Raw genomic sequence first — 24,081 nt, forward strand, 5'->3', positions numbered from 1 at the left:
ACACACACACACACACACACACACACACACACACACACACACACACACACACACACACACACACACAGAGGACAGGGGTGAGGCAGGGAAATACAGTGACCGCAGAGTTAATATTGGCCCGAGCAGAAGGAGCAGGGATCTATTCCCATTGTGCATGCTCCGCTTTTAGGCCTAAGCGTTTCTCCTTAAACGTGAAATTACACCCCGTTGCTTTGTACGCCTTGGGGGCATGAGTTGTTTTTTTTTCCCCGATGCCTGTGTGCCAAGCTGCTAAAAGCTGTAAAGGACATCAAAGTTTTTTTTTTAGGCTGTCCTTTGAATATTTTATTTACTCTCCTCTGCCGCTGGAGCGATGCCTGCTGCCACTGTGTACAGTGAGGTGAGAAACGGGAACAAATGAGGGGTCAGCTTATGACAGCGCGATCGTTATGTCTCCACCTACAACAACTGCGAATGCATCCCCCGACCCCATCGCCGCTCCAACCTCCCAGCCCGACCTCCAGAAAGGGCTAATAATGCTGTGGGAGAGAGCGCTGAGTGTACGTTACCCTGTTTGTGGGAAGGAGCTGCCACGGCTTAACAAGCCGAAGCTTGAAGTGTGTTTCTATAAAGAGGGGCTTGACACAGCCACCGCTGTAAAGGTGACAGAAAGAGAGGTAAACAGGAAGAAATTGACAAAGAGCAGAGAGGAGTGGAGGGAGTCTTCAGACCGTCTCTGCGCCTAGTAAAAGCAACCGGCCGTAAATACGCCGCGCACTGGAGATGTCATGAATCAAAACGGGAATGTCGGCGGAGTGAAGACGATTAATTGAACCACAAGCAGAGGGAAGCCGTTTGTCGCCGAGTTCTGCGAGATAGCATGCAGCACAACATACTGCTGAGGCCAGATGTTTACATACAGAGACTAAAAAGACACATTTTGTTTCCTCACTGTCTGAAATTAAATCAGACTAATCCTCTCTGGTTTTACAGTTAAAGTTATTCAAATTATTTATATTTCCTAAATGCCAGAAAACTTTGCAAAAATATTTTTTTGTGATTTTTTTTGTTTGTTTTTGTAATTTTCCTCATCCCTGATATTGACCAATTTGGAGATGCACAATATGGTGTGCAGAGATCTTTATATCTTTGTACGGATTTTGTGGATTTTATTTGTTTCAGTTCTTTTACAGCCAAATTCTTTTGGCTGTAAACGGTGGCAGGATTAGACTTGATGCAATACGCAACAAATCAATCACGATAAATTAAAACGAGCTCAATAATTTAACGTTTTTCTCTTTTCTCTCTTTCTACCAAAAACTGGATGACAAAAGTCTTCAGTCTGGTCTCAATTAGCTCCTTTTTTGAAGGATCATTTTGTTTGCAAAGAGTTAATAATTAATTTATTTTGCTGTTTTATGTATTTTGGATACTTAAAATGTTTTCCGGTTCTAGTGTTCAATGTTCATTAGAATGTAAAGTTTATTGATGTTTGGGAATGTGTTGTTGCATTACGCTCTGTAATACTTGAAAACAATTTACATGAAATTATATGAGGAGCTGCAAGTCTGGTGGCAGCTTAATGTTGCTGAAGCTTTGGCGTGAGACCAGTTTGGAGAGTTGCTGCTTCAGTTCATGCCTGATCATCGACTCACGCAGGCATGCCGGGGTCAAATGTCACAGTTAAGTGCCCAATTCAGCCACTATAATAATGATCTACAGAGAAATCACCATGGGAGGTTTCTGCAAGTTCAGGAGCGAACTCTGGACGCACGAAGACCTGACAGAGATCATCCGTAATCTGATTTTTAATATTGAGGCACTTCATGAATCGACGATTTGCCTATTTAGAGAAGCACAGTCAGAAAAGATTGAAATTGTTCACAAAAAGTATGAAATAACTGAAGAAACAACTAGATCTGCATGAAATGCACACACATACATCTGAGACCTCATAAAACACCTCTAATGTCTAACCATTAACAGAGGTGCTAAGTGTTAACACTGTCTCTTTGCACATGTTAAATATGGCTGCTAAGTATCTGGGATGCATCGGTTTGACGGACAGACCGGCGGATCAGAGCTTCAGAGTGTGTGTTTGTGTGTCCTCAGCAGCGGAACCATCCAGCGCCGTCAGGCTGATGAGGTCTGAACAGGGACCAACTTTGTGAACAGGTAAATCATTTTTTGATTTCCACCTGAATGAAGGGATATTGTGTGAAGGTTTTGTTCTGTGTTCTGTCAGTGAGAGAGACGCAGTGCTGACATATCGCTGGAAAAAAAAAAGTCAATTCAGATTCCTTTATCTTTCAGCTCCATAACTGCACAGCGCTGTGTCGCCCCGTCCGATTCCTTCTGCTTTAACATTTCTGTCGCGCTTGGTGGCAACAGCTGCCGTCAAGTGTTTGTGATAACTCGCCGTGAGTCTTTTGTGTTGGCCTGGAGGATTTTTACTGTCCAAATCTTTTGTGCTGAATTGTTTTAATTTTACAACGCTGGAGAATTTTTGGACACAAATGGTCTCTTTAAGGTCAATACTGCAGTGTCTCGGTTAGATAAATTCAGATTTTTTCATTCTGTTTTTTTTAGGAGGTGAACTTGATGATGTGCTTTGGATTATTGTTTCACTGCATGACCCAGGAGCGCTTGAGCTTAATGGGGACCTCAGTGCAAAATTCACTTTTTGCACATTTTTGTACTTCCATTTAGGTTTCTACTGCTTCTAAAAACCACCCAGCCATTTTTTGGCAATATGTTAATGTTTTTCTGTGTTTGGAAAAGGAGCCGTTTCAAAAACAGCCTGACTAATGAGTCACAATCAACAGGCACTGCACCGTTACCTAGCAACCCAAGCGAAGCTCCAACATGTTTGGTCGGTTGGTTTCATCACTGTATAATGGCAGCTGCAAAAGACAAGTGTCTTGTTGACTTTTAGAAATCACCTGCTGCAGTCTTTATTGTTTGTGCAGGAACCCCCACTTATGCTTTTCAAAGTTCTAAAGTTGTACAGTCGCGTATGTGTTTGCAGATTTTTTCAAATGAGTTGTCACGTGAATGTTGAGGTGTGATGAGGTGGGAGGGCTTATTTTTATCAATATTTAGTTTAATATTTTTATTTTTGAAGATTTTGTTTTCAAGAGCAGAACTTGTGGTTCTGTTTGTTCAATGACAGTATAAACAAATATCAAAATGTGATTAAATGCAGTGAGAGTGTCCAGTTCAGTGATACAATTCACACTTGTTTATGTGACATAGGTGTCCTAAAGAAATGTATTACAAATGGGTTTATTTTTTTTAAGAATGCTATTTGTATTCTGTGGGACTATAATTTCTGTGTCATGCAGTCACAAGAATTCAATTACCTAAAAAGGAACAAATAAATGGTTATTTATTGTTGATCATAATACTACCACAAAATATCGCAATAAAACTCTTAGGTCTGTATCGCCCACTTCTACCTTTGATACAGTCAAACAAAAACATGTATCCTTGACCTTTTCCTTCACAATAAACACAAAATCCAACGAGAAACGCACCGAGGCTTGTGGTTGTAACGGGACAAAATGTGAAACCGGGAAGTTCAAGGTTTATAAATGCTTATGCAAGCAGCTGTAACAACAACCGCTGATGGACTTCTGAACATTTCTTGAAAGTTGATCTTCATTCAACACTGTAGCTTTGTTAGAGGGTATGGCACACAGCATACGTTTCACCTGCATTCTGTCACATTGCACACAATCTAACAAGCCGAGCAAGGAATCGCGTTACATCACACATCGCTGCTATGACGCAAGTCAGCTTCTGTTTGGAAAAAAAAAAAAGTCTCCTGCCTGTGACCGCCGCCGCTTTCATTTCAGTATCAGCAGAGGCAGCACGCGCTGCACAGGCACCGAAGTTCAGCCTACGTGCAAAAAAATGGGACAGAGGGAATGGATTTGTCATGTACCTGCTGGCGTTCAGCTAGGTGCTAAAAGACAAGGTATGTCCTAAAAGTCTAGGCGGCTGCATTCAGCTCAGGTGGCTGAAGTTACATATTCAACTGGAAGGACAAGTCGGCAAGAGCTTTTAGTAATTCATCATCTTTTTTTAAGCAAATCTAGAGGATGAAAAGACAAAAGCACTGTCCAACTTTTCTAAGTCAATGGAAGTAAAAAGTTTTCTTTCCGGCCTCTAACCACAACTTTCTGAGGTTTCTTTTCTTCCATAACAAAGTCTGTTAAAGCTTTATCACGGTTCTCTGTTGCAAAAAAACCCCCAAAAAACAACAACAACTGAACAGCTAATCATCTCGTGTGCTAAGGTTCATGTCGCTGAGACGTCTTCTTAAAGCTCTGTGTATGATCTACCTTTGTGAATCTGGATGATTGGAGCAAATGTTGTAAGGACATGATTTGCTCCGGGCCTTCGGGAAGCCATTTATTTGATCCCCACTAAGTGCTTCGCCGGGAGACGGAACGGTGCGAGGATATTATGGCTGGCGGCAGACCCTGCCCGTCATCTGTATGCAGAGTTCAGCGCACTTCCTGTATTGGAGGGCGAGGAGTGCCACCAAAGGTCGCCTCAGAAACGTCCTTCTGTGACAGTGACAACGGGAGATGGCATTAACAGGCATCTTCGCGTCCGCCTTTTGAATATAAAAGGTGGAGCCGGTGACCCGAATCAGCAATTCAGCTGTTCTGGAAGTGACGAGAGGAGAAATTCAGCCGATAATGGCGGAGAAAGTGAGAAGTTCAGTGAGAGTTCATGTGCATTTATTTTGTGTATTCGTTCTCTTCTAATTTGGCAGAGCTCGCGCACTGCTAAGAGCAACTCAAGCAGGAAGAGATGCAGCTTTCTGGAGAGAATATTATTTCATCCATTTCCCTCCATCCAGTGAGTACTGACACAGTCATCATGTAAACACAACGTGTTACATACGTGACCTCTGCGTTTCCTCCTATTGCCCACTGGGATAACGTAAAAATACATAAAGATGAAGCGTGGACTCCATCCATTACCCAGTAGACAGTGGTTTCAGGCACAGCACAGGACCTAACTAGCTTGCTGTTGTATACTCATGGGCAGGCAGGCTGAATTATGAGGGCTGAGGACATGAGGTCTTCCCAGAATGCTAAACTCTCTCTTTCTCCCCCCGCTGTGCCCTGCAACCAATCTGACGCCTAATTAATCCTGAAGGTCTTTTGTTCCGCTGAGGGTTTTCTTTTTTTCTCCCTCTTCTCTCCATCCATCCTTACCTCCCTTGCTCCCCCCCACGGTCTGCCTCGCATCCTTTTCCCTGCCAGCTAGGTTTGTACCCCCGCTACTCCTGTCACATTCACAAACAGACGTACATGCACCTCATTCTGGCCTCTTTTAATAAGCCTCCCTCCCCCAGGAGAGGCACAGTGCGGTCCCACAGAGCAGGACACAGGTAGCAGATGTTTCACTTTAACCTCAAAAATAAAAAAAATAAAAATAAAGTGTCGGTTGCAACATCCCCCCACTGTGTTGGCACAAGTTCTTCCTTATAAAAACATCAATTCATCATCTGTACACACTATTCCTTCCAGGCTCTCGGGGGATGTGGAGTGGGGCTCTGGTGCCAGTGGTCATTGGATGAGAGGCAAGTTGGACAGTTTGTGAGTACATTACAGGGCAACACAGAGACACACAACTATTTGCACACAGGAAGCTGTGTTCTTTGATCAGTGGTAGTTGCCCTACCTGTAAAAAAACAATGTCACATTGTGGACAGTTTGCAGAAAGTGACGACGCTAAGCTAACATCTAGTCACAAAAACCAGCAATTTTAGCTAATTTTAGTAAAACAACTTAATTTGTATTAAGTAACAAACATGTGTGTTTTCAAAAGGGTGTTAAGTATTTTTGGTATTTTGTCAGTTCACTGGTAAAACTTCTAAACAGCTACAGCATAAAATAGCTCGAGAAAGCTTGAAGCGTTCACCACCAACTTTGGCATAATTATGTAGACATTATTCAGGTGACAAAAATACACCAAACCTAACAATGATCTCTTATGAAAATGCAAAATTTGCTTTACAATCTCTTCAGGCACCAAGAAATAACCAAATATTCTTCTTTGTTGCCCTAATGTTATATTAACTATTAGATCCAAGAAGTTATAATGCCATCTTTATTAGTCATTTAAATGTCAAATAAAGATAGACATTTAAATGACTATTGTTTGATGCGTATGATGCAAACACATCAATCTAAATCACAGTTTAATGTAATTAGCAGGAGTGGCTAACGCAGTTTGGGAGTCGTATGTGACTTTCTCTCTTTCCTTTGCGCCTCTTTGTGACTTGAGCTTCTCACATTAACTGCAGTTTGCTGAGTATTTTATTTAGAAAAATCTTTAATTTTGAAAAATATCAACTTTCGCTTCTATTCAACTTCTTTCCAGCAAGGACTCTTCAAGCACATCTGAAGTTCAATCATTTCTATTGTAGCTATTTCAAGTAAACCATTAACACAGGCACAGTTAAACCAGTCAGTTCTACTCCTTCACGTTCAGTCATTGGCGGAGGACGTGGTGTTGCTTCTTCTTGGTTCATACATTGTGGTGAGTTATTGTAGGTAACCAGGAAAACCTGGAGTGGAGTTTTAGCAGTAAGCATTCTATCAATCAAGTGGAATGGAGTCTTTCATGAAGCAATAAAAACAGCGCTGGGGTATTTAATATTTTATTTCAAGTGTGGGAGGGTAAATGTGAGAACACATCCCATTCACTCATAATTATAGCAATGCTAATGGTCCTAATTAAGCTAAAATAAATAAATAACTAAGCTATACAAATTCTTTGAAATGCACTTTTAAAGACTTGATTAATGTGAGCATAATATCACAGATAGTAACTGTTGGGTTTATTTAAAAACGTAATTATAACGTAGGAAATTCTTTGCCTCGTTTGGAAGACAAACTACTCAAGATCTGCTTAATGAAACTCTAAAATCATGCAAAGGTATTCCAACAAAACAGCCGCAGAAAAGCAGCGTGGCTCGTGTTTTATCCCACGCTGACGCAGGGCATATCAACAGCTGAAAACATGTTGCCTCGGCTACAGAACTGAAGAGGAATCCACTCGGGGAAACATCTGCAGAGATTTGGGAAGCCCAAGGGGTCTCGGTGTTCAACCATGAATGAGATTAGTTAGAGTAGGACGCAGCCCGGGTTTGTTGTTCTGCATGTTTATTGGAGGGATTGATATTTCTGTTTTGAATTTTTTTTTTATTTTTAATGGCATTTATAAAAAGTAAAAGCAAGAATTTGTGTATAGGCAAGAAAAAAAGACATTTTATGTTTTAGCTATATTCACCGTTAGTGTTGCCATCGTTGATGTTCCAGTCTGTGTATTCCCCGGAGAACGTGAAGTCTTACCTTAACTCTGAGAGTTTTAAAATGATGGGAACATTTTCAAAGCAAACCTGTTTCATGATAGATTTATTTTAAAAGGATAATATAGAACAACTTTACTGTAGAATATTTTGCTTTCCTGTTGTGTGCTGAAAGTTCTCCTCTCTCTGGCAACCTGAAGACATGTCGCAGAAAATTCAGCATCTGTTTCAAAACAGCTTCTTAATTCGCTAACTTTGAGCTTACTTTGGTCAGTAACAACCTCAACACCAATGAGTGTTGCTTCCACAGCGACCCGTTTGTGCTCACATATTTGTTCACCGATTGGGAAAATACTTATTTGGAGCCTTAATCACTGGTCAGAACCAAAAACAAACAAACAAAGAAATCTGATGTCGGTTGGTGCATTTCAAATTTTGAGGTAGCATTTAATTTTTTAACTGGGATAAGAACAATTTTCGTTTTACCTCTTTTTGATCTCCACATTCTTCAAAGTGAAAACTAAAAAAAAAAAACTGTAATCATACAGATCTCCTGTGATCGTTACTGCAGCATTTTATTTGCTCACGTTTTGTCCAAACAGGCAGGACTCGTTATGAGGTTTGTCACATTGGGCTAAGAACTCAAGGAAATCCCCCTTTGAACCAGGACTTCTCCTAGTCATTAATTTATGTTTTGACAGCTGTCTTCTCCATAACAGGGGCCATGGTGGATTAAGACAAATAACCATCAAAAGCAGCTCAAGATAAATTAATCACCCACTGTCACAGAGACCAGTCCAAAATAATCCTACGGTGCCACATCTGTTGATCTCTTCACTGTGTGCGACCCAAGGGGGGCGTCACGAACGATCGCGTCCCTCCGTGTTGACGCGCGCCGGCGCTGGGTGGCCCGCTCCGAACGTGCGTCGAAGTGGACCGCCGCTGCGGGCTGGAAGGTCATTTAAAGGCCAGACATCCAGACCCCCCTCCCCTCCCCTTTCTTCTCCTCTTCCTCACCTCCCTGCCTGAGAGCCAGAGATAAACCTACACACGGCAGCCACACAGGACCAATAGTCATGATTTATCTGAAGCCATTTGCTACCTGAACGCCTATGAAATTGTAATGAACTTGATTATGCTTTTAATGAAGTGTGAGAGGTTCTTCAGGAATGATTATAGCCATGCTCTGGCTCACAGCTTGTGGAGGGAGGGAGGGCTGTAATGGAGGACTGTCATGAAGAATGAAGACTTAGTAGCTGCGACTGTGGATACTGTAGGACGAGCAGGGGTTGCACACGGCAGCACCGCACGTCTTTTGGAATAGATTACAGGGGTGTTATAGTGTACGTGCAAGGTGACATGACCCAACCAACCCCACTTCAATTCCTCTGTGCTCAGGGATTTTCCCCCCACAAAGCCGCATGCTGACGCGGTACATTAGACGGAGCGGGCCCGCAGCCTCATAGGTCATATTTTGCATACATATTAGACAGACGAGGATGATTTTAACCTTTTCATGTTGGGGCTGCTCCCCCCATTCAGACGGGATGGGGGAAAGGAAAAAAAACAACAACAAAAAAACATTATTGTCTGGTGATCTCACACGGAAATCGCTCTCTCTCTCTCCTGCTCTACTCTTTTATTAAATGCCAAATGATGAGCTAAGTGGATGGTAAAAAGAAAAAAGGGCAGAGTGGCGCTCCAGAAGCAAACAGCTGCTTTATGCTCACATTACTTTTGCACACATGTGACAAAATGTAATGAGATAGCTTATGAATGCGCGCCACGATTTCCCATCTTGGTCGTCGTTTGCGGAGGTCAGAGCTCAGGGTGAGTTTGAAAACAAAAACAAGGCCCATCGCCACGCTGCTCTCTGGAAACTGATTTATGGTTCATACAACAGACTCTCACTTTGGGTCATTATTCAGGCTATAAAAAAACAGAACTGATCTGAGTGCTGGTGGCATGATTAGGCTTATTTCTTACCTAATGTGCCTAAATTCTCCCACATTTTGACAAATTACAACCAGAATCATTGATGTATTTTATATTGATTTTATGTACACAGGGTGAAGTTTTGAAGCTGAAGGAAAATTAATTTGTTTTTCAATGTTTCATGAATAAAAATCTGGCATACATACATACATATTACGGACTCCACTTTGATATCACTAAAAAACCAGAGTTCAACCAATTACCAAGAGAAGGCACCTAATTAGTCAGCAGAGCCACACAAGGTGTATTTTAATTTCAGACAGCATCATGGATAAAGGTCATTCTGCTGGTTCTAGCAAACAAAACTATAATGGAATGGTTTGGATGAAAAAAAGAAGTCAAAATGGTCCAGTCAAGTCCAGATTTAAATTCAAATGGGAATATGGCGAGGCTCATACCGCCCAGCCCTGTGATGTTCCCTTCTCATCCCTCCTGAGATCACATAGACACCTGGCATGTTATTATTTACATCTGGACATTTTGCGCTTAATGCTGTAGGCAGAAAGACAATTCAGCCGTGCCGCTGTGCCAGAATATTTCTGTCAACAAAACAAAACCTGGAGATGAAAGTATTACAAAGTTAGCGCCCTGTACCAAAGCAAAGGAAAAATAACACAAACAAAACATTCAAGAACAACTGAAGATCACTCGTATTCTTCCTCTTTCTCTCTCTGTGTTAGCTAGGCTACACACGGACCCATTGCCATGGTAACTAACAACAACTCCACTAGTGTATCAGGATTCAAGACCAAAAAAACAAGAAAGCATTTTTCATACAAAGAATAAAACATTAAGTCCGTTACAATATTATGCTTTAATGCTCTTGCGTGCGTGACATCACATGGCAACGTCTCTATACTTCCTGAACCATTTCCCATTGTCTGTGACTGCGTCTTCAGATGGTGATGGATGCAGATGTTTCATCGCCCTATTTGCACTGCGCCATTTGTAATTATACTCACAGGCGATCCTGTGAGATACCCGGTCGTATAAAAAGCTGTCACTATTTGTGTATCTGTTGCCATCGCTGTCCACATGCTGTGGGTGCAACGCTATCTGCAAGGTCTCCAAAGCTGTTAATCAACTCCTCTCTAATGTGTTGTTCACACCTCCCTCCACTCCCCTCCCCTCCCTTCGCCCAAGCTGGTGGATTTCTATCTTAGACAGGGTGCTTGGCCGGGCGATCGCTGTCGCTAATTTGTTGTGGCAATATTAATTAATGATCAGCCTGTCACAGCTGTTTATATTGAGACAGATTAGAGGAGGGAGAGATTAGACAAAGAAAACAATCTGCGAGAGGCTCAGCCGCTGACAGGGGTCACCTTCACGTGTCTGAAATCATATTCAATTTGCCGTGGCGGAGGCAGGGAAATTACTCCACTTGACCGCTCCGTATCCCCTCTCCATCGCTGCTGCTTCACGTTTCAAGATAAGCAAATCGCATCATTTTAAACATAAAGAAGCCGACAAACATAAGGCTGCATTTGATCTTTAGTGATAAAGGAATTGGCAGAAAGAGACGCTCGGTGTCTCATCTGCAGTCTTTCCTTAGTCGTACCGTTTCGGCTCTGCCAGCAACCACGTTTCCAACGTCCAAGGTGGCAGAATACTGACTTCTCTGGCCTCCCACAGTCGCAGTGCCGGCCAAACACTTCGTTGACTTGGCAACACCATGGCGCGTTGTGACGGCAAGTGGAGATTAAGTGGACAATCAAGGCCCGAACAGTGGGGTAATCATTCCACTTGTTAAAATGGGTGTCAGGATTATTCCAGTGCTTTCTCACTTCATTGCAGGCTTTAATAAAGCAAAGGCATTTACTGCTAACTGGATTGCTGAGGCTTGGACTGAAGGACTGCTCACTAATGACTGATTAATAATAAAGTCAAGCAGGTCTAGAAGCTGACATACCCTTGAGGCTGAGCTTAGGATATGTACAGTAGAGAAAGGGGGCCTTTTCTGTTTTTTTTTTTTACTTCCATACCTTAGATACCGCTGCTGATTTGTGACTAAGTTTATTTTCAGTCCGAGAATGACTGGATTGACATCCGAATGAGGTTTCGTAGGCAGAACTGATCCCGGTTTTAATTTCCCCAGATCATAAAAAGGGTTAAACGAACGACCAGAAAATCAAAAGCCTTCGCTTGTAGATAAATACGTCCTTAATGCCAAGCAAACTGCAGTCCAATGCTTCGCTTCTGCTCCGGTTGTTAAAGCTAATTCCCAGAGACATGAGTGTAGGAGGACAAAACTATAGCTTGAAATTGCTGCAGCAGAGTCTTTTGCTAGCGTGCTTGTATGCTTGTCTCGTCAATCCCTCTTGCTCCTCTCTTTGGTATGGATGTGATACCAGGAGGAAGTGAGAAGAATACAACTCTGTGTAGTTGCGCTGCATCTAAATATTTCACTGTTGCAATAGATACTAGTTGCAATCCTTCAAGTTCAACTGAGTCCATGTTAGACTTCTGGAAAACCCCCTTTTAGTACGGACAAATCTCTGGAATAGTGTTCTGTGAGAAGAAATCCTGCCCTCATTACTGGCATTAAATGGCCGCAATATTTCCCTTCTAGAAGCTCTAATCAATACTACATGTGATTTTGTCAGAAAGTTGGCAAAGTAATGAGGATGAGAGCGTTAAGCTTGACTTCCTGTCATATGTAGGTTCCTGAAGTGAGGAGGAAAGTGCCAATAAAGAGTTCTTGTCAGGGTAATTGAAAACATAAGCACTTAATAAGCATCCACCATTTTTAAAGGGGCACTATTATGCTATTTCTAGGCAAATACTGGCATTTTATAGCACAATCAAGTAACAGATTTAACAGTTAAAAAATGCTCTATATATCAAATATGACTCAAGAGAAATTTTACTTTGTAATTCAAAGCCTTGAAATTGGGCCTCTGTCTCTTTAAAAACTCTCGCTCTTTCTGAAACTCCACCTTCAGGAAGTCATCTCAATATGGTTCCTCTTAACATTTTAACTCCGTTTTTACCAGCGTTGCACTGAGAAGTAGCTTATATAATGAGCTCAGCAGATGTGCATTTCCAGCAGGTGTTTACTAATTGCTGCTGGCTAGTCTGAAGGAGCTGAGTGGAGGAGTTCTGCTCTGTGTGGCGGTCGCAGCTCTGAGGAGGGGCTTAGTCCCCGAAAGTGGCGCTAGATCCCACCCAGGCATTTTGGATACCTGATTGGTTGCCATGGGAGATGAAAGAATTTCTCAAATGTGTGAAAGAGTCAAAGCAACGCTTCAGGTATATTATAACATGATGTAATGGTCACAAAAGTCGATTTTACATACTACTGCCTCTTTAATGTTACAAAAAACTCTCAGCAGAATGTTCGACAAAATGTCAACAACTTTAATCATCTGATTGGAGCCTGTGGCTTTCACATTGTCAGCAACATTTTCACACGCGAAGCTCATGGCGTATGACTGACACCAAGCGGCTCTCCCATAGACTTCTGACATCTTAATTGTTGGAGGTTTTTAAGGCTGAGCCCTTTTCTGCCGCCTTGTGAAGCCGTGCCAGCGTTCGCCGTGTTGAACATTTTCACCAGCACGGCTTCACTGTGCAACAGGTAGCGCTGCGGGAAATTCGGAGGAAAGAGAACAGTCTGAGCTGGCACACAGAAGCTGGCATGACACCACACCGTTTGAACTACCCCCAGGCTACATCTGGCAGCCGCCCCCGAATTCCGCATCGCATCTGCAGAGTAGTCAGCCGCTATCGGCGTGATCAGTGCCTGGCGTCAGGACTGACTCACATGCGAGTGTGCTGTGTTAACTGGGCGGCTTTGCTTTGACATTGTACAACACCCCCCACCGCCACCTCTACGCCTTGTTCGTCCACACACGCATAAATATTATATGGATTATGTTTGTCCCCCCCACAACAAAAAAAAAATGTTTTCTAGAGGCTGGCAGACGGCACGCTTGACTTTCAAGAAATTCCACAAGCGACTGCTCTCTGGAACTAAACGGGTGCAGCAAATCCTTTTAAAATCCTTTTAGACACCGTGGCAGTCAGGGGGAAAAAAGTTTCTCCCAGGCAAACATGTGCAGGTCTGTTGGGTTGATGTTTTGCTCTGGGGAAGGACATCCTGGCCAGTTTATTTCTGCGAGGCTCAAAGAGAACGCTAATTCAACATGCACCCGGCAGGGTGCAGGGGGGTGCGTGGAAAAAAAAAAAAAGGCTTCGAGGGAAGACGCAAGGGTGAGGACACTTTGGATGTGAACAGCTTCATTTTCCAATTTGAGACCCTGGAGAGGCAGGTGGCTTACACATCCTTGCATAAAATAAGACAGAAAGGAGAATTTAAAAAGGGTTGCTATCGGTTGTCAGCATGCCCACGAACTGGACGGCGTTGATAATTTCTTGTCCGTGCAAACATGTGAAAAAGAATTCAATCAGTCGAATTAAACACCTCAAGAGATTTTTTTTTTTCCCAGCTACAAGAAGCTATGAGAAAGTTGGACTTGCTGTCAACAAAGGGCAAGGAAGTCCAAGAACCCTCTCTTTTGTTTCTTCAATTTTTCCAAGTTTTCTCCCCCCCCCAAAAAATCCTCTAGTTTCCTCGCTCTGATTGCTACTTAAGTATTTGGCTAAATGAGCTGGGGATTGGTCTCAGTGGTTTGTTTGTCAACTTGCTCTTTGCTTTTCGATTTTCTTTGGGCTACGGAATTGAATTAATGTTTGTAGACACTGTGATGCCACACACGAGAAAACAGGAGATTTTGCAAAATTACAAAACCTTCCCAATTACAGCTCGGCACACAAATACGGCAGTGGAAAAAAAAAAAAACTAAACAAACAAAAAAAAAAAAAAAGAAAAAAAGAAATCTCATTTGGGTTGTTATGGAGATTTCTTGTGTGTCAGAGGCACCGGGATAATAATTAGCTTCATTTACATGCTATTCTATTAAAATAGACTGACAAACGGATATTGTTTACTCAATATCCAATCCTACACAATGAAAAGAGGACAAATTTGTAACCAGACAAATCCCTGCTTGCTCACTCATATCTCTATCTGTGCTGCGGCGATTTCCTCCATCGGTCCGCTATCTTTAGCTTCAATCTAATTTCTAGCTTAATTACTCTTTGGAAGGTGTTTGGGATTTTGCTGCATGCCTGCTGTTTTGGTCATTACGGGTCGCTGTAGGACATAGAGTGGCTTGCCAAAGAAGCTTAGCGGAACCCGAGCATTTGGGATGTGACTTCACTCACCTGGGGTAAATGAGGACAACTCTTCCTGCTGGCTTTGAGGCCCGTCCTCCCTTCGGGGGCCGTCCTGATGTCGAAGAGGGCCTGAAGAGCACACTGGGCTGCTTGCGTCTTGGCAAGCTTCTTGCTGCGACCGCAGCCCTCGAATATCCTCCCGTCCACGCGCACCGCCATCACGAAGCTCCGCGGCCGCCTGCCCTCGGCTCGTTCCGACAGACAGGCGTAGCGCAGGCCCGGCCGGAGCTCGTTGAGCAACGCGACGGGGCTCTTCGGCGCCTCGGGCTCTGGGACGATCCCGCCGAGCCTCTGCTGGGCCTGCACCATGAGGTCCAATGTGTGGCGGAGCAGCCGTCCGTGCCTCAGCAGCTCGCTCGACAGCAGGTCGCTCTCGCTCGTCGGGGCGCAGAGCGCGAGGCCTTCGGAGCACGGCGACGCCTCAAACTCCTTAAAGAGCGTGTCAGGGAAGTCAGCCTGGTCGGACGTAAAGTCTGCCGAGGGGTTAGAGATGTTTCCCATGGCCAAGTGGGCCTGGGGCGCGTTGGGGAACTGGACGAAGGACTTGAGAGCCAGTTCGGCGGCCCTCATCTTTGCTTTCTTCTTTGTGGGTCCGGTACCCTCAAAGGTGAGTCCGTTAACCTCCACGGCAATGGAGAAGACGGGAGCGTGGACGGGGCCGGTCTGGGACACCATGCGGTACTGCAGTCCCGGCCGGAGCTCGTTCAGCTGCACTAAGGCGTTCTTTGGAGCCTCAGACCAGGAGAGTTTCTTATAGATGAGACGGAGCTGACACAGGCGCCCGTTGTTGTCTTCCTCCAGTGGCCGTTTCCTCTTCAGGCCAGAGCTGGCCCCTCTCGACAACTCCGAGCAGAAAAGCGACTGGCATTCTCCGGAGCCGATGGAGAGATCCTCCATGTTCCCAACATTGCGGTTTTCCTTCACCTCGGCGCTGCTCGTGCCTGCAATGCAAACCGGAAGACAAAAAAAACAAAACAAAACAGAAACTATTTTAAAGGAAGAGATGGAAAATACTAAAGAAACAAAAAATAAAATGAAAAGAAAGTAATCATTACTGTGCAACACTCTCATTTATCCTGGCTGAACAAAAATGAATCAAGGAAAATCTCTCAAGGCAGATTGAGCCACTTGATACACAATGAAATGGTAATGAACACATCTACAATCAACACCCGCAGCCGAGCCCACTTCATACCACAGGGCTCTATTATATTTAAGTATTTTAAAACCCAAATACAAATCCCTCTGAAATGGTGATGTTATCTGCCAAATCATCCTGTAATCTGCCTCCAAATTGGTTCGGAATCTGAGTCGGGGAGAAGGAAACATTGGTCCCCGCGGCCCTCGCAGAGCATCAATCCTATTTGTAATGGGGAGGGAGGAAACGGGTGGGTGGGTGTGTGTGAGTGCTAAGACTTTCCAAGAAAAAAAGGGTTTGGAGCCTGCTTTATTTCACACTTCTATCCTCTGCGAGAGCAAAAGCCTGAAACAGCTGCGATATGCTCTTCAACCGTCGTTACAGTGAAGTGGTGGTGTGTATTGGCTTTCTGATGGCAAACGAACAAAAACGGGGCGTTCAGAGGAATTTCAACGGTGGGATGGGAGTCACTTACTGGTGGGGCAGATTGTAGCTCAAGATGAGCGTGCATGCATGGAGGCAGGCAGTCAGGCGAGGCATCTGTTTTGATGACTTATTCATCAGGAACACTCAGATTTAACATTTATTAGCTCACTTTTAAAAGACCCATTTGTAATCAAAGAGCTCATTCCCTCCCTTTTGCCCCCCAAAATAGTTATTTATGCAGGCGACAGAGATTTCAGTTCCACACTCGGTCTGCCAATGAGAGACGGAGAAGGTGTGCAGCGGCTTACTTAAACTGTCCTCGTCCTCCGTGCTGCTGGTCCCAGGGCTTATGTACTTGAAGGGAGCGATCAATGCCGACAGCATACCGACTTTCTCTGGAGGAGAGACAAGAGACACGCAGAGTCAACACGAGGGCAGAGGTAGAGCTGTTTTGATGTTTTTATCGATTGAAGCCAGGGATCGTTGTCGGCCCCAACAACGAGGCAGAGATGACGCGCATGTGAGAGGAGGAGTGCGCTCCAGAGGCCGTTCCCCCGTTAAACCTATACTGGAACGCAACACTCAAATCAGAGTGAAATACGAACCGTTGTTTCCTGCTGTTTAATTTCCTCCGAAGATGCCGCTACATTTTTTTTGTTTTATTTTTTACCTTTTGTCAGGCTTGTTGTGAAAAAGACAGACATGCTTGGTCTTGAAATTTGATCGTTTTGCACTATAAACGGAAACCGTCATACAAAACGCAGTAGAGACGTTTTTCACAATATAAATTGAGCTCCCTGTCAAAGTAGTAGTAGTACGTTTATTCTAATTCCAGGATTAGCTGATATGAAGGTGAATGCTATTAGCTTGGCAATATTTCAGACTCTTATTTTGATGGAACAACAGGAAGTGGTTCATGGGTTGTTCTGTGCTGTTGACGGGGATCAGCCAATAAGCAAGCTAGCTAGCAGGAAAACTAAAAAGGGGCTCCTCCACCTCCTTCCAGTGCTGCTAAAAATGTTGCAAAAACTCACCACTCCTGGTCAAAAAACATCCAGTCAGAGCCAGGAGGAAGGTTTTAGTGCTTGTCAATCAATAAATATTCGGTATGCTGCTGAATGTGCCAACTTACAATTACAGGAAAACCTGAAATCTGTCGTTATTGGCGGCTATGCTACATAGTCTTAGCATTGGTAGCAGGGTATGTTGTTGTGAACCAGCTGTAGCTTAGCAAAGAGTAAATGGGAGGGGCTGAGAAGGAGAGTGATCAACAGTGCTAAGACCCGCCTCCTGCCTCTGATTGGTTGTTTCTGACTGAGTGGTTAATTTCTGTGAAGAACTCAATTTTTTCACAGATGATCCGTCTTATATTATACTGCCAACATAATGATAACTTTACCAAACACATGTAAAAACCATATATAATAAAAAGTACATATCGCATCTTTATAGGTCTTCAAAAAGTAGCTGAAACTTGAACTGATTCAGATTTTTTCGCAACACGATTAAAGTTTTACCCACCAGCTCTGAATCTTTCTGCAAACTGATTCAACATTTTGTGGAAGTAACACAGACTTAAACTCGTGTTCTCACATTGTGCCTGAACGAAAAAAAAAAACAAAAAAAAAGAAAACAAAAAGGGAGCTGAACTTTTTCTCCTCAGAGCCGGCTTGTCAACAGCCCCTCTTGTCTTGTTTCCCCCTCGAGGCCCCGCGCTGTCCAGGTGTGCGTGTTGTTTACAGTGTGAAGCCCTATTAGGACCATCGCTTGGTCTGGTGCTCTCCACGCAGCGCTGAGCAAAATTGACAGACCAGTCTGGCTCCTTAATTAAACCTCCTCTCTCCTCCCAACGCCAGCTGATGATCAATAAAAGAGAAAGGCGAGAGGGGAGGGGGGGGTATTGAGATGGACTTGTACAGCAAGGTGATGAAGTAGGAAGTTGAAAAAGAGCCAGAATGAGTTTACAGAGTTGGAGCCAGGTGTCGTTATACTCTCTAAGCTTTTAGCACACCGCCCCTCTTTAACTCCTCCACCTGACTTTCCAAGAGCCAAGACTCATGAGGGCGAGAGTTCAAAACAGCTAAACGCTGCGTAAATTGGGGGCCTCACATTACGGGGGCTGTAAAGTCGTTTTGATAAGAGCGTGAGGTTGTGAACGAGGCCTCCTCTATTAGCAGAGCAGCAGCACTAGAGGGACTCAATGAGTCACTGTGACACACATGGTTACACTCCAAACACTGGCGAGTCCTTGTGGGCCAACATCACAATACGAGCACTTGCATTCTGACCTAATTATGGACTACAGCTCAACACAAGCAGCAATTTGGCCCTTAATGACTCCCTTGGTGTCACAGAGGCCATTTCCAAACCAATCTGCATTGTTTCTAAAGCCTCTAAAGGCTCATTTTTAGAAAAAGAAAAGAAAAAAAAAGAGAGGATGAAATGTGACGTACTACTCGGTCAAATTTAAGGATTTATAGAGGTTTGGTTGTAGCCTACACAAAGTCTATCCATGTGCGTTTTGACAGCAAAGACAGTAGTTCACATGAACCATGAAATTAGAGCGCGCTCTGCGGCAATTAACACAGAGGATGGCTGAGCTTTCCCAGTGTAGCCCAAAAACACAGAAATCAACTGCAGATTTGGTAATCCCGTGCCGCAGAGCGGTCCAAGCCTACCGTTTAACGGCTTCTGCCAAGCTAAAGCGCTTAGCTGGCAATCAGACACAACAGCTTCACACAATCGGAGCTACATTATATAGTTGGGTGCTTACTGTGAGAGGCCACTGCCGCATATTTTAGTAATTGAGGGGATAAGCCAAATCAACGTCCTAATCTGTTTTACAGGCGAACACATGAAACACAAATGTCAGGCGAGGCAGAAAATGCAGTTAGATGTGATTTTCTACTAGTTTTTTTTTTTGTTTTTTTTTTTTGAGATATATAGTGGAAGTACATGCAGTGATTCATATTTTGTCCACATTTTATGTTGCAACTTTATCCTAAAATTTATTAAAAATTAATCTAGTCCCTCAAAATCTACACACAAATACTCCATTATTACAATGTGGAAAACAGTTTTAAAGATTTTTGGCAGATGTATTAAAAATAGTAAACCACTTGCAAAGTATTCAAAGCCTTTGCTTATGGTTAGAGATAGGCCTGTCACACGATAAATTTTTCCCCGACGATAAATCGTCACAGACGTTATCGCGATAGACGATAATATTATTGTTTTGAGACCATTTTCAAATAATATAATGGTAATGGAAAAATAATGCAAGAGATTCTCAAATTCTAATGAACCTTTAAAACTGGTACTGGAAGACATTTTAAATATCCAAAATAATTCAACAAATCAGAAATGACAAACAAACTGAATTAATTATGAAGTCTCTGTGACTAAAAAACCCAGAATGAAGACTTCTGTCATCCATTTTTTGGTAGAAATAAGGTAATTTTATTTATATAGCACATTTTCAGCAACAAAATGCTTTACATGAATTAGAAGGAAATACAAACAAAACAATAAACCAAAGGAAAGAGCAAAAATAAAAAAAGTATAAATTAGGTGTTGGTTCTCCATGTTTGATTCTATAAAGTAAATCTAGATGTTGATCTAAGGTAAAGCTCTTGGTTGCTAAGCAGAATAAGAATAGACAGAGACATGAGAAAAGCATTAAATGATTGAGCTTGTTTTAATTGATCATGTGATTAGTTGATTTATTGTTTATTTTGACAGGCCTATACCGTGTTTTGTTCTGAGCAGTTTAGCTAAGAACAGGCTGTGTGCTTTTGGATATTTTAGAGGAAATACACGACCACACTAATTTTCACTAAGTACTGAGATGCCAACAGGTCTTCATAGCTCGTGGCGGTAGTACAGAGTGGAGAACAGGTCGCTGGTGGGTAGCGCACTGTGCAAAAGTTTAATGACAAATCATTCAAAGCTTCATGAAATTTTGAACCGTATCAACGCCGAACAGCCAGCGCCGCTGACTGATGAACTATCATCACACAAGAAAAAGGAACACAATGTAATAAAGAGGAATGAGATTCAATGCACATCCGCATTGCTTGATGATATGCTGGACACATCACTGAGCTGTATGAAAGCTTTAACAGACCCTTTTAATACTCCATTCAAAGGACTTTCATTTGAACCAGACTCGCGTTCACCGTCAGAACAGAGGTTTTGTCTCCTCTCCTCAGGGCTGCGTAATTTCATGCAACCCTACGAGACGCTCCCTTTTTCTCCGCTTTCAATAGTGCACAGTTCACGTCAAACGCCTCAGGAAGTAGCTATTGAGTGCAAAATATAGTGATGTTTTCAATGGCTCCGATGTTGTTGTGGACGTAAATGGGGGAGAAAATAAGAGGTCACAGAGGAAATTTGTGGAGGTTCATGAGGCGGGCTGACTGGGTATGCTCCCATCTCAAAGATGACCAAGTTGCATCCCAAGCAGGTTTTTGTCAGGAGTTTGGAGGAAAGTGGGCTTTTCCAGAGTCATGTAGGATTTTTGCAGAGTCTTAGTTAGAGGGTGATGTGTCAGTAAATAGATGCCAATGGTAAAACGATAACAATATTAGCTTAAATCCACCTGGAGTTTTATGTTGGGTTGAACCATTCCCTGGAGTTCACGTTTACTTGAAAAGTCCTTGTACATGTCAATGTTTTTGTCACTAAATGTATCCCTTACCAGGCTAACGGCACAGAATTCTCAATATATGTTAGCGATAACCCAAGACCACACATGAAAAGAAATCAACACAAATCTGTCCATGTATTATTGAAAAGATAAAGAAAGCAAGGACCAAACAGGCATGGGAAGCTAAGAAAATAACTTTGAAAGCAGTCCTTCATCCTATGCCATTCCAAATTAAAACCAGTCGGTTCAGAGTCCCGACTGATGGCATGTAAAAGCTTTATCCTTACTAAATATCTCTTGATGAGTGAAAGCAGAGAGCAAACCTAATAGAAAAAAAAAACTGTTGGAAATATTGTCACTTCTTGAGATGCGGTCAAGCTAAGGTGAAATCCTCTCCCTGTAAGCATGAGTTCAAAGTCAAGCAGGAAAAAAAAAATTTAAAAATCCAGCCTGCTATGAAGTTCATCAAACATCCCACCAATCACCTCAGCTTATGTCCCCCCTCCCTCCACCGTTACTCTGCATGTCCTTCACGGTATGCATCAGCCATTCCTTCTCGTTCAGCAGCAGGCCTGAATGATGGGAGTCAATTCGTGCCGATAGCCTCGGCTCACCATGGCCGTCCTCCCCGCCGCCGCGCCGAGGCACGGATAGAGGAGACGGTCCTTATTTGTTTCCGCGGCACAGAGGCTGAGACGGAGGACAAGGCGGGCCGAGATAGGGGAGAACTTCGGCAGATGGCCGTGATCTCCTGATAGCGACAGGAGCGGCCGTGGCGTCCATTCGCAATGAGCCGCAGAGTGCAGGCTCCTTCTCTCCTTGCGCCTCCTACGCTGGCTCTGAGCAGAGGGTAATGAGCCCAATCAGATTTCCCCATGGCTCAGCATAACGAATGGGTCAGATGAGCGACGGGAGACACTATTGAAACAGGCGCCGGGGGAAATCACACACTCACTCGCTCTGTCTCCGTTTAACACCTGCCCGTCTCACTTTCCACTCAGTATCTTTCTGAGACTGAAAGCTACTGAGCAAGTAAATGAGACTGAATTTCTTTTTTCATCCCCCCTCCCTACATCACACTTAAAACCTGATTCCTACCAATTCTCTTATGTTATAAAAATAATCTCCACATAATAATACGTATTGGGCTAAGGGTTCTTGCAAACCTTTGTTTGAATACAATGACATGTAAACCGGAGTTTGAAAGCCTGCGCATGCAGCAATTACATCCTGTTAGTTGCCTACTGGGCACTTAAGCTATACTACCAGGTACTAAACTGTGCGGATCCAAGATTGTTTAGGGATCAAACCACCATTGAGCAGCACAGCTACTTTAATGTTACTGCTAAACATGTTAAAAACCCCCAGGAATGTGCAGTATTATATATTTTATAACCAAATATGCTGTCTTTAAGAAAAGCAATGTGTTTTTCTGTTGCCAAAATACATTTCATAAGTTTGTTCTTCCGTATTTTGGAGAAAGTAGAGGAGCTAGGCTGCTTCAAAACATCATTTTGTTTACAACAAACTATTTTATTCAGGAGTCTTCATCGTGTACACTGATTTACCATCCCACATATCAACGATCACATTACCAAAATACATTTATAAAACTGACTTGTGATTTAGGGCCCATTGTTTATTTTGGATCCTAAGCAGCTGCTTAGCTTGATTATACCTTAGGATGGCACTGGTACTCAACATGTTCTGTCCTTATCTGAGCATTTCAGCTGTAGTTACAAATACACGATGGTAAAACCAAGAAGATTTCAGGAGTTTGGTTATGGTACTTAGCCTGGCTACTTGCTGAAAAGTCTTTGATTATTCAGTTTTGACCAGTACAACATTCTGACACCAAAATAATTCCCAAATACTCTTGAGGTCGTATAATTCATGCAACACAAAAAACAAAAATGGTAGAATTTGGGTGAACTAGCTTAACTTGAACAATGCTAGCGCCACTACATAGCTTGTCAACTACTATCCTGCTGCAGTCAGTAAGACCTTGTTTGGCCAGATTAGTATTGAAGGAGTCTGTTATAAATTGTTTAATGTTTGTGTGGCATCATTTCGGGTGCCTGATAGAAATAGCGACTAACGTGAAAAGAAAACTTTGCTAACACTATGTTAGCCGTACTCTGCAGCTGGCTAATTTTGCTAACGCTAGCATCTCCTTTGTAGTTTAACAGTTAAAAAGCTTTACTGGGACAAAAACTGTTACACATTTTAATTCCTTTTAAAAGGTGATAGAGTTGTAGCTTTTGTTTGTAGTTTCAAGTCTGTGTCCATCTGTACGTCTGTCCATCAAGCTAGTAGAGGATAAACCTGAAGGTGTCAATATGCTCCCTACCTTAAATTTCAAAACAAACTCATTCTAGGTTAAGGCTGAAACATTCCAGGTTATGATAAATGTATGTGAGGTACTAAAAGCACCTTTATTTTTTTAAAAGTCTGTTGCAGTTTTGTGAATTTCTAATTTAAACTTTTTCAGGAATTAAAAAGGAAAATCTCCTGTAGCAGTGAGTTATTTCTGTTAGAACATTTTTTAACGGTCTCTGTGGTCTGTAGATATTTCCTGCAGAGTAAAAACTGTCAGCTGAAGAAATCTGCTCACACAGACCACCTGGTGAGAGTTACAGACAGGATACTGGCTTTCTCTGCAGGATGCAAGTATTACCTACCTGTCAGAGCCGGTGTCAGAGTTTCTGAGCCAGATAATGTCTTTTTCCTCATTTTTAGTCAGATGTTTTAGTCTGCATGTGGAAGTTGAGCTTAAAAAAAATAATATCCAAAAACAAACCAATAGGGACTAAAAAGAGGATCGACTAGAAAATATCGAGAGCACAATGAGAAATATGAACCATTTATTCAAGAAAATGCATAAAAATATGTGATGTGGAAGATGTGAAATCATCCACAGTTTTTCATAAAGTCTCACTCGGAATAAGCTAGGAGGCCTAGCTGATCTCCAAACTGCATAATAACTCTTCAGTCATTTAGAAACAAGTCATGTGAACTGATAAAGTTAAAAATAGAACCTTTTGAACAAAATAAAGTGTTTGGAGGAAAAAAAAGGAAACTTTCTATAAAAACACCTATTTAAATGTCAAGCGCATGGTTCTCAGACTGCAGTGAAGCATTGTGTAGTCCGCAACAGCTTGTGAGTCGTCAGTGTCATCTTTAAAATGAAACTCTGCAGAGTTTGGTTTTTGAGGTGTTGCTCAGGCTGCTAAAGAAAAACTTCCTATACAGACAAAATGCTGACTTTGGCTTTTTAAAAAAGAAAAGCCAGAGCTCCTGTGCTGGCGGTTGCTGGTACGG

General features: G+C 42.7%; 1 protein-coding gene across 1 annotated transcript in view; it reads right to left on the bottom strand.

Moving 5' to 3' along the window:
* adarb2 (adenosine deaminase RNA specific B2 (inactive)) overlaps nucleotides 1–24,081 on the bottom strand; it is a 217,568-nt gene that overhangs the window by 57,356 nt on the left and 136,131 nt on the right. The window contains exons 3-4 of the mRNA XM_007559866.2: nucleotides 16,421–16,507; nucleotides 14,537–15,489 (exon numbers count right to left, since the gene is read on the bottom strand). Of these exons, the coding sequence (XP_007559928.2) occupies nucleotides 14,537–15,489; nucleotides 16,421–16,507 (1,040 nt within the window). The remainder of the gene's footprint in view (nucleotides 1–14,536; nucleotides 15,490–16,420; nucleotides 16,508–24,081) is intronic.

Source organism: Poecilia formosa, unplaced genomic scaffold (assembly GCF_000485575.1).
Source record: "Poecilia formosa unplaced genomic scaffold, Poecilia_formosa-5.1.2 Scaffold108, whole genome shotgun sequence".
Lineage (NCBI taxonomy): Eukaryota > Metazoa > Chordata > Actinopteri > Cyprinodontiformes > Poeciliidae > Poecilia > Poecilia formosa.